The following is a 16,526-nucleotide window of genomic DNA, read 5'->3' as shown; positions in this document are numbered from 1 at the left end:
AATAGTCATCTTAATAGACTCTGCTGGTAGACAGTATGGTTTTCTGAAGAAGGAAGGGCTTTTGCAGCAAGCAAAAACTTAAGGACAAGGAAGCCAGGTTAGAAACTAGGAAGACCTATAAAACGATTAATTTAACTCCTTAAATAATCTTCTATTAGATCAAAGGAAAACACAATTTTCATCTAATTTTACAAAAATTATCATATTACTATTGTAAGAAAGATAAAATATAATTGATGTTAACATTGGTTTTGTATTAGTAGATGCAGAATAGCAAATGTGTGTGAACTTTTTAAAGCTTAAGCACTTAAAGGAAAATAAAAATATAATGAAGAAATAAATGGTAGTTATTTTAAAAAAGAAATAAATGGAAATTTTAGAGTTGAAAAGTACAATATCTGAAATAAAAATGTCACTCTCTTCTCATATCTCTAATCTGCTGTGACAGCAGATTAGAGATATGAGAAGAGAGTCAGTAAACTTGAGGACAGATTAATTAGAAATTATATCATCTGAAAAATAGAACAAGATGGGAAAAGAATGAGTAACAGTTTTAGTGACCTGTGGGTCATTAAGTGATAAGTGGTCACTATTATGTGTATATGGTACAATACATGTGTAATTGGAGTCCCAGAAGCAGAAGAGAAAGAGAAGGAGGCAGAAAACATCTGAAGAATTATAGCCTAAAATTTCCCAAATCTGGGGAAAAAATATTAAATTACAGATAAAAGCAGCTCAGTGAACTCCTATTAAGATAAATATTAAAAACACAAACCTAGGCAATTTTAGTCAAACTACTGAAAACCAAAGACGAAAATAAAACCTTAAAAGTAGTCATAGGGAAAAAAAACCCACCACTTTATATAATAGGGAACAATACTATGAATGACAGCTAACTTCTCAGTGAGAAACATGGAGGTCAGAAGACAAAAGTAGCTTTTTTATAACACTAAAGGAAAACAGCTATTAACTCAGAACCCTATATTCAGTGCAACTATTTTTCAGAAATGAAGGCAATGGAGTTCTCTTGTGGCACAGTGGGTTAAGGATCTGGTGCTATCACTGCTGTGGCTCGGGTTTGATCCCTGGCTTGGAAACTTTCACATGCTGTGGTTGTGGCCAGAAGAAAAAAAAAAAAAAGCAAGCAAAATAGTTATCTTCAGATAAACAAAAGCTGAGAGTATCTATTGCCAGATGTCCTGCACTATAAGAAGGAAATTCTTAGGCTAAAGGGAAATTACACCAGATGGAAACATGGATCTATACAATTAAATAAAGAACATTGGAAACATACTTATTATGTGGGTAAATGGAAAAGAGTATGTAATTCTCTCTTCTCTTAGTGTTAAAAAGACAACTGAGGCTCTAATACAAAAGATAACAACATTGTATTGTGGGTTTATAACATGTATGTAGATGTAAGAGAAATGATAAAGGACGTGAGGGCTGAGGGTGGGGTAAAAGAATTATAACGTTGAAGGATTCTTATGTTTTATGTGAAATGGTCCACTGTTAACTCTAAATAGTTAAGGATGCATATACTAATCCCTAGGAGAGTCACTGAAAAAGCAAAATTAAAAAAAAATTGGGACTAAGTCAAAGGAAGACAGGCAAGGAAGAAAAGGCAAGCAATAGAAAAAACATAGAATTAATAGAAAACAAAGTTAAATGACAGACCTAAATCAAACCATTTCAACAATTATTGAAAGTAAATGGACTAAACATTCCATTTAAAAGGCAGAATCTTGGTTTTGGGAGATAATGTTCTATGAATATTTTATGTTTCTACATAGTCCAGGTCTGCGTGAAGGCATTTACAGCCAAGTTAAAAACATGTTTGTATAAAGGGACATTCCAGGACTGTAAAGCTTAGAGAAGTCTCTTCCTGGAGACAATTAGGGCAGTAAAGATAGAAATCTCTCCTTGTTTACATTCCACAGTAAAGATAAGGTTCCCCCACCACCCCCTTTCATTTGGGAAGAATGGGAAGCAGCCATGTAAAAGATCAGACATTCCAAATTCTGTGGTTCCTACTCTGTAGTGAACCCCATGCTGCAACTGTAAATACTATCTGGCCCTCACTGCACTGCCTATTGGGGACTGGAAGCTGGGGAACTGACACAAAATATTGCTTTGGCTACTGCTTTTCCTAAGGAAAAATCTATGTCTTTGGATTAGGGATTTACGTTTTTCTTTTAGCCTGCCACAATATATATATGAAATTGTGATACACTAAATCATTAGCTTGCAAGCAGGTTAAAAATCTCAGCCCTTTCACACGTCTTCACAATTTTTAATATTAACACTTGGTAGACTGGATATAAAGCAAGACCTAAGAGGACCACAGCAAAAACAGGTTGAAAGCAAAAGGATAGAAAAGCAGAAGAAATTTATTCAACTATATTTATATTAATATCACATGAAGTAGGTTTTAAAAAAGAAGTATTACCAGAGACAAAAAACAGTATTTCATAATGATAGAAGGGTCAATTCATCAGGAAGACATAAAATCATAAATGGGTATGCACCTAATAACAGAGCTTCAAGATATATGATAAAAACAGAACTAAAGGGAGAAACTGATAAACCCGCAATTATAGTTGCATGTTGTAATATCCCCCCTCTTAATAAAGGACAGAACAACAAGATAACAGATATTGGTAAGAATATAGAAGATCCAAACAACACTATCAACTACTATGATGTTGGGGTTGTTTACACAAAAACAACTATTTATACCCATATATGCTGTCTCTTCAAATATACTGTAAGAAATCTTATGTTAGGACATAACATAAATGGCAATGAATATCACGATTTAAATCTTACAGAGTATGTTCTCTGATAAAGAAAATTAGAAATCAAATTATGATATCTAGGAAAGCTCCAAATAACTGGAAATTAAAAACTGTCACAATATACTTCTAAATAAGCCACAGGTCAAAGAAGAAAATCAAAAGGAAAGAAAATATTTTAAACTACCTGAAAATGAAAATACAGCATATCAAATTTGTTAAATGTACTTTATAAGACTGTTCAGAGGGAAATTTATAATTTTAAAAGCCTCTATTAGCAAAGGAAAAAAGGTTTAATACCAATTATTTTAGTTTTTAACCTTAAGAAGCTGTAAGAGGAACAAATTTACTCTAAAGGAAGAAGAAAGGAACTAGTAAAAATTAGAAAAGAAACCAATGAAAGAGTTGTCAGAATATAAGGTTAATATGGAAAAATCAATTGTATTTCTACATATAAGCAGCAAACAATGGAGAATGAAATTTAAATAAACCCATTTATGATAGTATCACAAAATATGAAATACTTGGGAATCATTTAACAAAAGACATATAGGACCTCTGGGTCGAAAACCAGAAAAAAAAATGCTTCTGAGAAAGATTAAACAAAACAAAATAAAAAAGGAGGGTGGGAAAGAGAGATATGCTATGTTCATGGATTTCATGTACTGCGACACTCAGTATTGTTAAGATATTAATTCTCTCTAAACGGATCTATTTATCACAATTCTACTCAAAACCAGGAAGGTTTTATCACAATCCTACTCAAAATCAGAAAGGTTTATATGTAGAAAAGCAAATATACCTAGGACAGATAAAACAGTCTTTAATTAAAATCAAATTAGAGAATGTGCTTATGACCTTATTTCACTATAAAATAGTGGATCTCAACTGGGGGGCAATTTGGCCTCAGTGGATCTTTGGCAATGGCTGGAGACATTTTTAATTATCATGACTGGGGTGTGCTACTGGTATCTAGTGGGTAGAGACCAGGGATACTGCTCTACATCCTCAATTCATAGGAAGCTCCTTACAACAAAGAGTAATTTCATCCAAAATGTCCACAGGGCCGCTGTCGAGAATTCCTCCTATAACACTATGATAATCAAGACAATGCACTACTGGTATGGGACATATAGACCAATGGAGCAGAATACGGAACAGAGTAAAACTTCACATATATAGTCCATTGATTTTTGAAAAAGAGGCAAAAGCCACTAAATGGAGAGAGAAATTTTTTTTTTTTCCAAAAAAATGGTGCTGGAGCAATTTATGGTAAAAAATGAGCCTCAACTTTTGTATCATACTATACACAAATAATTTGAGATAGATGATAAACCTAAACTGAATACCTAAAGCTATAAAATCTTCTGGAAGAAAACAAGAAAGCTATAATCATAACTTTGGGGTGGACTAATGTTTTAGGACACAAAAAGAACTATCCATAGAACAAAAAAACTGATAAACGTACTTTATAAAAACTTAAACCTCCTTAAAGATTTCACTAGATAATAAAAAGGTGAGCCATAGATTGGAAGAAAATACTTAACAATACATACCTCTGACAAAGAAACTATATCTAGAGTACATTAAAAATCTTACAACAATAAGATGACAAAAAAACTCAATTAAAAAATATTAGAACAGAGACTTCACAAAAACCATATGGGAATGTGTACTCAGAGAAGTGTAAAATAAAACAATTTAATGTCTATTATATGGCTAAAATTAAAAAGATTGAGTAGAAGGGTATGAAAGCACAGAGGCTCATGTACACTGCTGGTGGGTGTGTAAAATCATTAGCCCTTTTGGCTTTATATATGCATAAACATGTACCTTAAGACCCAGCAATTCTACTTTTAGGTATTTACTTGAAAGAAATGAAACACATCCACAAAAAATTTCTTATCAATTCTTTCATGTTTTACCATTTCATCTTGAATTATCTTTTGGCCAGTAGCTTTACTAATAGTCCTAAATGAGAACAGCCTAATGTCCATCAATAGGAAAATATATACAAAACTTATGGTATATTCTGACAATGTAATACTACTCAGCAACAAAAAAGAATGAACTATGGATATATGTAATAACATGGATGAATCTCAACATTAAAAAGCAGCAGCCAGAAACAAAAGTGCAAAAACAGGCAACATAAATTCTGATGATAGAAATCAGAATAGAGGTTGTTATAAGGGTAGAAATTAACTATTAGGGATTTAAAGGTATATGCAAGGGAATGACAATGACAGATTACGGAGTGAGAAGATGTTTGAATAAAAGTGAGGATATGAGGGATGGGATGAACAGAGTAAGGCTGATAAGTGGATTGGGGTGCAGTCTTAAAATTGCTGAATTCAGGGTACTAGGAAGAAGTGACGTGGAAAGATAGGTATAGATTGGAGAGATTATATCTATATTTTGGAGGTGGAGAAATAATTGGTAGTAGCTGAGGTGAGGTGCTGCTGACTAGGTGAAATTCAAGAAAATAACAGGCCACCAGATTGGATGGATGGTCTAGCAAATACTAAAATTATAAAGAAGAATCACTAGAATAGTGGTAGGGAGACAAAAAGAGCCAGGTGCTAAAACTTTCAAGGGATGACACAGAAAGTAGATCTATAGGTGGCTACAATAAAAGAGGTAGTGGTGAGTAACATAGTTTGATGGTTATGCTTCAAAAAATCTGGGGGATTTTAAAGAAGAGAGAGAGTGCAATAGTTAGAAGTGACAATGAGGAGTAAGAATGATTCCTTATACCTCATTCTTTATACTTATTCAAATATCTACTAGTTTCTTCATACTCTTTACAATAGTACCTTCTACATCTTCCTCACGTACTTTATCATAGAGAAGACTAGAAGCTGTAAGCAGAGAATTTGTTATACACCTAAAAATTTATTCATATCCATATTTACCTAAATTTGAGGTTTTAGGAACAGTCTCTAATACAACCACATCTTCAACTGCTTTAAGTCTAATTTTGTCTTAGAGAGGAAAAACATATTCCATGTTTACTTTATTCTGAAAGGCACTATACCGTGGGTGTTTATATAATTGACTTGTATTTTGGACAGGGGATACGATCAGGATTCTAGGGACTGATTTAGAAAGAAAGTCTGGTAGAAGGCTGCTGAGAAAGGAAAGTTTATTACTACATATTAAGGAGATCTGTGAACATGATGTAATAAAAATAATCATTTACTATAAGTGCTATAAGGTTAGAAACTGTATATGACAGGTATTTTATGTGTATTATCTTGTTTTATTTTACAACATTTCTCTGAGTTGAATATTTCACAGATGAAAAAACTGAGTCTTAGAAAGGTTAAATACTTTTTTCCAAGGTCACATAATCAGTAAGTGTAAGAACTGAGTCAAAAGTGTGATTTTATCTGTTTTTTAACTATTATACTGTATACTATGTAACGGACTTTTTGTAATTTTTCTTTTTCTCTAAAGAACTTCTATCCCCAACATCCACACATAACAAAACCGTATCTTCCCAAGGAATCCTCAACTTAATTTTATCATAGTATTTGTTCACTAAACTGTAATTATCTATTTACTTTTCAGTATTGCTTATTAGATTCTAAGTATCACAAGAAGGACACACATAGCACATAGCATAGTGCTTGGAATATTCATTGTCGAATGAAAGAATTAACTGCATTTTAACTGTCTGTATCCTCCATTAGACTCTAAGTTCACTGAGTACAGGGACTAAAATTTTAATTTTTGGAATTCCTAACTTAAAGACCTGCACCTGGTAGATGTTAATAAACAACTGTTGAATGAATGCTTGACCATATGTTAACTTTAAATAGATCAGAGAACTTTTAAAAGCAGTTATGAAAAGATGTAGTATTTGTGTGTGTGTGTGTGTGTGTGTATATATATATATATATATTAGGATATTAGTAAAAATAAATAAAAAGAATAGAATAAAAATAATAAATAATAATATTTATTATTAAATAAATAAATAAATATTAGGATATTACCAAAAATAAAGTAAAAGCATAAATAAAATTAAATAAGTAAATAAATAAAATTAAAAAATAAAAAGAATGAATAAATAAAAGAATAAAAATAAATAAAAATAAATAAAAAGAATGAATAAAGAACTTTTGTAGCAACATAGATAGATGTACAGATTATAAAACTAAATGAAGTCAGAAGGAGAAAGACAAATACCATATGTTATCACTTATATGAGGGATCTAAAATATGACACAAATGAAACAAGAATCAGAGATACAGAGAATACACTTATGGTTGCCAAGTGGGAGGGGTTTTGTGGGAGGGAAGGATTGGGAGTCTGGGATTAGCAGATGCAAACAATTATAAATAGGATGGATAAATAAGGTCCTACTGCATAGCATAGGGAACCACATTCAACATTCTGCAATAAACCATAATAGAAAAGAATATGAAAAAGAATATACATATGTATAACTGAACCAATTTTCAGTACATCAGAAATTAACATAGCATTGTAAATCAACTATATTTCAATAAAATTAAGAAAAATAAAAACTATCTATTATTTTAACTTTATCTGCTTGGGGATATAATAGTAACTAAAACAGATATGGTCTATGTAGATATTTATAATCGACTCAGGCAAGCTAACAAAACCAAGTAAACAAAAAGTCCCTAACTGTCATAGGTTCTATAAAGTAAACAAACTCTGGTCTATGACAGAGAACCAAGGAAACTCACTTTAAATAAAGTAAACAGGGAACATTTCTCTGGAGACATATTTAAGCTAAAATTTTCAGAATATGGAGGCCAGTCATGAAAAGAATGGTGGGGGGGAATGCTCTAGGAGAAGAAAAAGTATGTACAGTCTTGTGTTGAATAAAAAGAAAAAAAATTAAGATTTTTGGGGGCGGGATCAAGATGGCAGAAGAGTAAGATGTGGTGCTCACATTCTTTCACAAATACACCAAAAAAACCATCTACATGTAGAACAATTTGCATAGATATCTACTGAACACTATTAGAAGACTTTAACCCAAAAAGGCAAGACACCCTCCATATAACTGGGTAGAACAAAAGGAAAAAGAAGGAAAGAAAAAGAAGAGAAAAATAGGAATCAGGATGGGACCAGCACTCCTGAGAGGAAGCTGTGAAAGAGGAAAGGAATCCACACTCTGGGAGCCCACCTAACTGACAGGGAGATCAGCTGAGAGAAAGAGGGAACCTCAAAACCTCGAAGAAAAGTGCAATAGCTTGACTGAGGAGGACAAAGCAGAGAGAGAGAGCTGTAAAAACCATCAGTACCCCCCACCCCAGGACACAGCCTGAGATCCTTGGGCAGGGCTGAGAGCTGAGACTCAGGTGGATATGAAGGAATTAAGAGCAGATATGAACAGTAATGCAGATTAGTTTAGAAAGGAAATAGAAAATGTGAGGAGCCAAGAGAAATTACAAAATTTGTTTGCAGAAATGCAAGCTGAGTTAAAGGCATTGAAGAGCAGAATGAATAATGGAGAGGAACAAATAAGTGACTTGGAAGATAGAATAATGAAAATCACCCAATCAGGACAGCAAACAGAAAACCAAATGAAAAAAACGAGAAAGCAATATAAGAGATCTATGGCATAATATAAAGCTGGCCAATCTATGCATAATATGGATTCCAGAAGGAGAAGAAAAAGAAAAGGGGATTGAAAATATATTTGAAGAACTTTCAGCTGAAAAGTTTCCAAATCTAAAGCAAACAGATATCAAGATACCGGAAGCACAGAGGGCCCCAAACAAGTTGAATGCAAACAAGCCCACACCAAAACATATTATAATAAAAATGGCAAAAGTTAAAGATGAGGAGAGGATCCTAGAGGCAGCAAGAGAAAAACAAAGACTTAATTATAAGGGAACCTCTATAAGCTCATCAGCTGATTTCTCTACAGAAACACTACAGGCCAGAAGAGAGTGGCAAGACATATTTCAAGTTCTAAAAGGGAAAATTTTGCAGCCTAGAATACTCTACCCAGCAAGATTATCACTTAAAATAAAAGGAGCAATAAAGAATTTCTCCAACCAAAAAACTAAAAGAATACAGCAATACTAAACCCATTCTGAAAGAAATACTGAAAGGTCTCTTCTAAATAAAAGCAGTAAGAAGATATAGGATAGAGGAAATCACAATTGGAAAGTAATCATTTAAATAAGCCAGTATACAGATCTAAAAGGGAAAAAAAAAAAAACCACTTGTAAAAGTTATGATAAACACAAGGAACAGCAAAAGGGATAAACATGAAGATGTAAAAAAAGAATATCAAAATCATAAAAGGTGGGGAGGAAAGTAAGAAAATCTAGACTCTAATTTTTTTTAGAATGTGTTTGAGTCTATTTGACTATCAGGCTAAAACAAACAGATATAGGAAAGGGTTTACAAACTTGAAAAACAGAGCAACTACAAATCAAAACCAAATAATACACTCACAAAAACTAAAAAGAAGGGGACAGAAGCATAAAATAAAAGGAAATCATACAACCAAAAAAAGAAAGAAATGAACAAAGGAGAAATGTAGAATCAACTGGAAAACAAAGGTTAAAATGGCAATAAATACATATTTACCAGTAATTACCTTAAATGTCAATAGATTGAATGCTCCAATCAAAAGACATAGAGTGGCAGACCAGATTTAAAAAAAAAAAAAAAAAAACAAGAGCCTACAATATGCTGCCTACAAGAGGGGCACCTTACAGCAAAGCACACATATAAATTGAAAGTGAGGGGATGGAGAAAGATATTTCATGCTAATGGAAAAGACAGGAAAGCAGGAGTTGCAATACTCATATCAGACAAAATAGACTTTAAAACAAAGGCCATAAAAAAAGACGAAGGACACTTTTTAATGATAAAAGGATCAGTTCAAGAAGAGGATATTGGAGTTTCTGTCGTGGCTCAGTGGTTAATGAATCCGTCCAGGAACCATGAGGTTGCAGGTTCAATCCCTGGACTCACTCAGTGGGTTAAGGAGCTGGAGTTGCCGTGAGCTGTAGTGTAGGTCGCAAACACAGCTTGGATATCACGTTGCTATGGTGTAGGCTGGCGGCTGCAGCTCCAATTGGACCCCTAGCCTGGGAACCTCCATATGCTGTGGGTGGTGGCCCTAGAAAAGACAAAAAGACAAAAAAAAAAAAAGAAGAGGATGTTATACTCATCAATATATATGCCCCAATATAGGAGTACCCAAATACATAAACACTGACACAAAATGGGAAACTGATGTAAATACGATAATAGTAGGAGATATTTACACCCCAGTCACATCAATGGACAGATCTTCCAGACAGAAAATCAATAAGGCAACAGATATCCTAAATGACGCAATAGAAAATTTAGACTTAATTGACATTTTCAGGACATTATATCCAAAAAAATCACAATGTACATTCTTTTCAAGTGCACATGGAATATTCTCAAGGATTGACCACCTACTGGGGCACAAAACTTAACCTCAACAGATTCAAGAGTATAGAAATTATTTCAACTATCTTCTCTGACCAAAATAGCATGAAATTAGAAATCAACCACAGGAAAAGAAATGAGAAAAACTGACTATATGGAGACTAATCAACATGCTACTAAAAAACCGATGAGACTATGAGGAATCAAAATAGAAATTTAGAAATGCCTCAAGACAAATGATAATGAAAGCACAACAATTCAAAATTTATGGGATGCTGCGAAAGCAGTGCTTAGAGGGACATTCATAGTGATACAGGCCTTCCTCAAAACATAAGAAAAATTTCAAATTGACAACTTAACCCACCACCTAAAAGAATCAGAAAAAGAACAAATATTGGAGTTCCCTTTGTGGCTCAGTGGTTAATGAATCTGACTAGGAACCACAAGATTGTGGGTTCGATCCCTGGCCTTGCTCAGCGGGTTAAGGATCCAGTATTGCTGTGAGTTGTGGTGTAGACTGCAGACGTGGCTCGGATCTGGTGTTGCTGTGGCTCTGGTGTAGGCCAGCAGCAACAGCTCCAATTAGACCCCTAGCCTGGGAACCTCCATATGCCAGGGGTGCGGCCCTGAAAAAGACAAAAAAAAAAAGAAGAAGAAGAACAAACAAAACCTAAAGTCAACAGAAGGAAGGACATCATAAAGATCAGAGAAGTAATGAATAAAATAGATTTGGTACCATGAATAACATGCCTTCTGAAGGGTCTATTTAACATGTGCAATTCTGCCTCATCAATGTAGACCACATTGGCTCAATGTAGACCACATATGCCAAATGGTTTGTTCTGGTTTCCTGGGAATCTAAACCTATGGAGTATAATTTTATTCTGTTGGAAATACTCTTAAAAAGGGAACAAATAACCACAATGGCAATAACTTTCCTTAACAACAGAACTCTAGTAGTAGTAATTAAGAGTAACTGAGGTCACAAGGAACATGGGCAGAACTGGAGAGTTGGACTTTTTTTTCTGTTTGGAACCATAATTCATATTTATGTAGCTACAACTTTCTGGAGATACAATCAAATTTAAGTTTAAAATTCAACTATACTTTGAGATAGATAGAAATTAAAGACAATTAAAAGTATGATAAAATAGTACTCTTTTAAAATGCAATTGGAGAAAAACAGTCTTTAGGAATAAAGCATAACATTGTAACAACAAAGTCAACATCCTATAAGAAGTAAAACCAAATCCAGAAATATACTGTCAGTTTTCATTGCTTGGCAAACAAACAAACATATATGTCCCAGAGGGTAATAATCCTGTACTTGCCAAGACTTAAAATTATGAAATCCCAAAAATCTATGTTGAATATCAAATTTCCAACTTAGTCTTTCACTTGACTGGAAATCAAAATGAATGAAAAATCAAAAATGACCCTTAACACACTATTGGAGTGGAAAACACTCAAACAACAAAGCTCTATATTCTGATTTAACACATAGAATTAGTAATGTACATACCACAAAGGGAAAATGTAATAGCATTTCATTTCTCTTAAAGGCTGAGGTATCGGCCAAAATAAACATGTCAATATCGATTAACTAAAAGTCATTAATTTTAATCATAAAAGTCTCTTAGGTCCTTATTCACATGTATTCTTATTAGGTTCAGTTCTAACACAATCCTTTGTTTACTTAGGCAATAATGTACTAAAAATATAAAAGAAGAAAGGTAAGGGAGCTTCTAGAAGGAGAAATCAAAAAGAAATAAATTTTGCTTCTGGAAAGAGGAGGTAAAAAGATTTTTTTGCTATTTATTTCACTAAGTACAAATAAAAATCCTAGATAGTATATATTAAAAAAAAATTGAGATGAGTCTGAAAGTTGGAGAGAAGGAGGCAAACTATCTAGGGACTTAAGGACCCAAGGGACAGACAACATGCTGGTAAGCCTCTTGAGTTTTCTTTTGGTTTCATATATCCCACACTTGGAGCTGGAGAAACAGGCAACCTGGAAATGTCAACAGGCTCAGACAAAAAACACACCTCTCCTCACTTCCACCACGACCACTATCACCATCACCAAAAAAAAAAAAAAAAAAGAGCCCTGAGAACAAAAAGGCCAATCCAGCAAAACAAAACGTTTTTAGACAATAATCCTACTACTTCATTCAAACAACACAGAAAAAACTTCAGTCCTGCTCCCATCCAAGGCAAGGCTGAGTGGGGGAGCCTAGATTTCATTTTCCTCCTTGCCAGGTTGTAACCAGACACCCCCAATCCTCCGGCAGAAATGGTGTCAGAGTTCAGTAGAAGGGTAGGCTTTCATCTCTACCTGGTGAAATGGGGCCCTTCCCAACCACAGTATTAGTAATGACTAAATGGAGTCTCGATAATCATCTACCTGGCAGTAACGAGGTGCCCCTACCTCTTTCTGATTGGATATTATCTGAGGAGCCCTGTAGGGAGAAGGCAAGACTACCATCCAGCAGTAATGAGGACTCTCACCGTGGTGTCAACAGAAACCATGTGAGGAGCTGTAACTCCCATTACTGCCCAGCAATAATAAGGAATCTCTTCCCCAAGTTGATGTCAACACAGGTCAGGCAGTAAACCAAGACTTCCACCTCCTTCTATCAGTAATGAGGCAGTATCTTCTCCCTTCCACTCCCTTCCCCTTCTGGGATAGTGCCAGAGAGAGCCAGCTAAAGCTGAAGGTTTAAATAAGTTCCAAAGTCTCATAACATAATATGACATTGTCTAATTTCCAATAGAAAATTACTTGTCATTCCCAGAACCAGGATGATTTCAAACTGAATGAAAAAGGCCCATTCATAGGCCAATATCTAGATGACAGGATTTACAGTTACCTGGCAAACATTTTAAAGTGACCATGATAAAAATGTTTCAATGAACAATTATGAACATGTTTACAAATGAAAACATAGAAAGTCTCAAAAAATAAACAGAAGATAAAAAGAAAAAACAAATGGAAAATTTAAAACTGTAAAATACAACTGAAATAAAAAACTCAGTAGATTTATTAGGCAACTCAATACAGAAAAGATGTCAATTCTCCCCATACTGCTTAGACATACAGGTATAATGTAATTCCTATGAAAATTCCAGCAGTATTTTTTACATATATAAACTAGATTATTCTAAATTTCATACATAAAGGCAAAGGAATTAGAACATCTAAAACAATTTTAAAAAAGAAAGTGGGAGGAATAAGTCTATGTGATTCGAAGACTTTTTATACAGCTACAGTAATCAAAATTATGTAATAGCATTGGTGGAGGGATAGACATGTAAATTAATACAGAACCCAGAAAGAGTCCCACATAAATATGCATAGCTGATTTTTGACAACAGTGCAAAAAAATTCATAGAGGATAGGTAGTTTTTCTAACAAATGAAGATGGACCAATTGGATATCCACAGGCGAACAAAAACAAAAAATCTAGGTCTAACACATTATACAAAAATTAACAAAATGGATTGTGCACCTAACAATTAAACTATAAAATTTTTATGTGGATTTCCACAGCACTGTAGGGTGACAGAAAAAAAATAAAATATAATGGAATTGTATTGGAACATGTTCTTTTAGAATTTTAAACCAAAAATTCTCTTCTATATTTTCTACAACAGAAATCTTACAGGTGTTTAATGAGAGAAGGCAGGTAGAAACTTTATGAATCAAATTCTACATAGAGAGCCTGCTATTTCATACAGTAAGACAATAACTAGAAAATATACAGCTGACAAATATTAATTAATCAATATGCTTAGTGAAGAAGCACTATGTGACAGATATTTTGTGCATGTGTTCGCAACTATTCCTCTCTCATATAACCTTTCTGCTCTGCATAACAATCCCTTGAAATAGATAGTATTAATTCCAATCATGAATGAGAAACTAAAGCATAAAGAGATTAAATAACTTGCTCTAACTCATGGAACTTGGATTTAAACCTAGATCTCTGACTCTAAAGCCCATGACCCTTTCAACATACGACTATTCACTTTATTGAATACCAATAAAAATAGAAATACACAAATATAAAATAAAAAATAAGCATCATTAAAAATTTTCAACTACACCAGGCAATACAGAGTTAACCTTAAGAGGAATGTAGTGCCAGAAAAAAGATTACAGGTAAACAATTTCATATTCCCCAAATGGGATTTGCAACATATGCCCAATGATGTAGTTAATAAACTCTAGGGATTTTCAGCTATTCATGTATTGTAGAAATATGAATAAAGTAGCAAAAACAACAATAAAAATGGTATAATCACTCTGCCTAAAAAAATTTAACAATTCAAACAAATTTTGAAAAATATTAAGCAGGGATAGGATGGTCTGCATTTTTACTTTAGCTTCCAATTTATACTAGAAAGCTCTTTTTTTCAAAAAATAGCAATCATTTATAAAATCACATTTCTACCATTATTCACATATCCCTCATTTTTCTTATTGGATAAATAAGCAGTATAGAAAAATTTTATAAATATATTCTATTAGATTATATATCATAAAAATTTTATAAATATAGTCTATTAGAGGTTAAATGCTAATTGGTAATATTTTATCATACATAAAATGATATAAAAATGAAGAATACATTTTATAGTCATTTTAAAAAGCCAATTTGACATTGTAATAAGAAATTTTATGACAAGAAAAGACTGCTATGGTTATGGTCAGTAAACTAGATGATACATGACTATCACTGTGCTATAGGCAGGAAACAATAAATTTTACAAAGCCATAGAAATCTTGATCAGTTTTATAGATAAAGCAGTCATGACTATGTTCATAAAATGGTACAAAGCAGAGAAATGATTAATTTATAATGACTTTGAGTTTCCATGTTTCTGAATAAAATACAATTACTTACTTTTTTCTCCGGTTTGACTCCACAAAATATTTACGAGCTCGATTTCGACATATTTTCTGTTGCTGCAGTAATATTTGGCGTTCTTCTTCTAAATTTTTCTCTAAATGGATTTTCATATCTCTAATGATAGCATAAAGTTAAGGAAATGGTTTATGTCTTTAGTTGATGAGTGTCAGGGCTGTCAGATAAATTACATCCTCACTCTAATGATGTAATGGTTTTTTGTGGAAAAATTAGCATGTGTACACATTAGTGTTAGTATATGACCAGCAGGTGTTTTACATTAAAAAAAAAACAAAACACCTCTGGCCTTGTATTAGAACTGAAGATCTATCTCACTTTCCTTGGGAGAAAAATGAATTACTTTTTAGACACTGATGGGCTTAGATATGGAGACTAAGCATATTTTTTCATTCTTTATATGAATATTTAAATACTTATTAACAAGTTATATCTTAGGCATGTATACAGAAAAATTAAAATTATATGGTTGTGGGTTCGATCCCTGGCCTCACTCAGTGCGTTAAGGATCTGGTGTTGCCGTGAGCTGTGGTGTAGGCCAGCAGCAACAACTCCAATTAGACTCATAGCCTGGGAACCTCCATATGCCATGGGTGAGGCCCTATAAAGACTTTCACTAACAGAAAGTAGATGAATTAAACTTTTCAGTAGGTTTTGATCCATAGTATAAAAGTCATATTGAAATATTAAAAAATCAAATAGCAATATAATTGGAAAATTTGGGAATATTAGCTTAGTGATTTATTCATAACTTGAAAACCATACATACTAATATTTATTCAGAAGTTTGCCAAATAAGGAGTATCTGAGTTTTCCTAATCATCCATTTATTTGTAATTTACTATATAAAATTAAACTTTAAGTTGTATTGATGTGGTTAATTGATGTCCCAGTTTATTTAGTTACATTTCAACTGTCTTTATTGAATGCCTTAATCAAATTTATCACATTTTTTTTCTGTTTTTAATGATTTTGAAGTTTTAAAAAGAGATCATTTAATTACCATTTTTCAGTACCCCACCATCAGGAGTACATGCATATGAGATTGTTCTGAAGTTATATATTGCAGGGCATGACTTTTTAGAATAGCGTATTTAAATTTTCCCCACTAAAATAGAGGTTTGAAATTCTCTTTAAGAAATCTACTTAGGAGTTCCCACTGCGGTGCAGGGGAAATGAATTCGACTAGGAACAATGAGGTTGTGGGTTCGATCCCTGGCCTCACTCAGTGCGTTAAGGATCTGGTGTTGCCGTGAGCTGTGGTGTAGGCCAGCAGCAACAACTCCAATTAGACTCATAGCCTGGGAACCTCCATATGCCATGGGTGAGGCCCTATAAAGACAAAAGACAAAAAAAAAAAAAAGAAGTTATTTAATCAAG

General features: G+C 33.3%; 1 protein-coding gene across 10 annotated transcripts in view; it reads right to left on the bottom strand.

Annotated features, from left to right (window-relative positions):
* CEP126 (centrosomal protein 126) overlaps positions 1-16,526 on the bottom strand; it is an 83,422-nt gene that overhangs the window by 64,290 nt on the left and 2,606 nt on the right. For all 10 annotated transcript variants that reach the window (XM_047752849.1, XM_047752843.1, XM_047752844.1 and 7 more), the window contains exon 2: positions 15,126-15,245. In XM_047752849.1, coding sequence (XP_047608805.1) covers positions 15,126-15,245 — 120 coding nt within the window. The remainder of the gene's footprint in view (positions 1-15,125; positions 15,246-16,526) is intronic.

The sequence above is a fragment of the Phacochoerus africanus genome, chromosome 11 (assembly GCF_016906955.1).
Source record: "Phacochoerus africanus isolate WHEZ1 chromosome 11, ROS_Pafr_v1, whole genome shotgun sequence".
In the NCBI taxonomy this organism is placed as follows: Eukaryota; Metazoa; Chordata; class Mammalia; order Artiodactyla; family Suidae; genus Phacochoerus; species Phacochoerus africanus.
The sequence above is the reverse complement of the archived record's forward strand: the minus strand, read 5'-3'. Positions and strand labels throughout refer to the sequence as shown.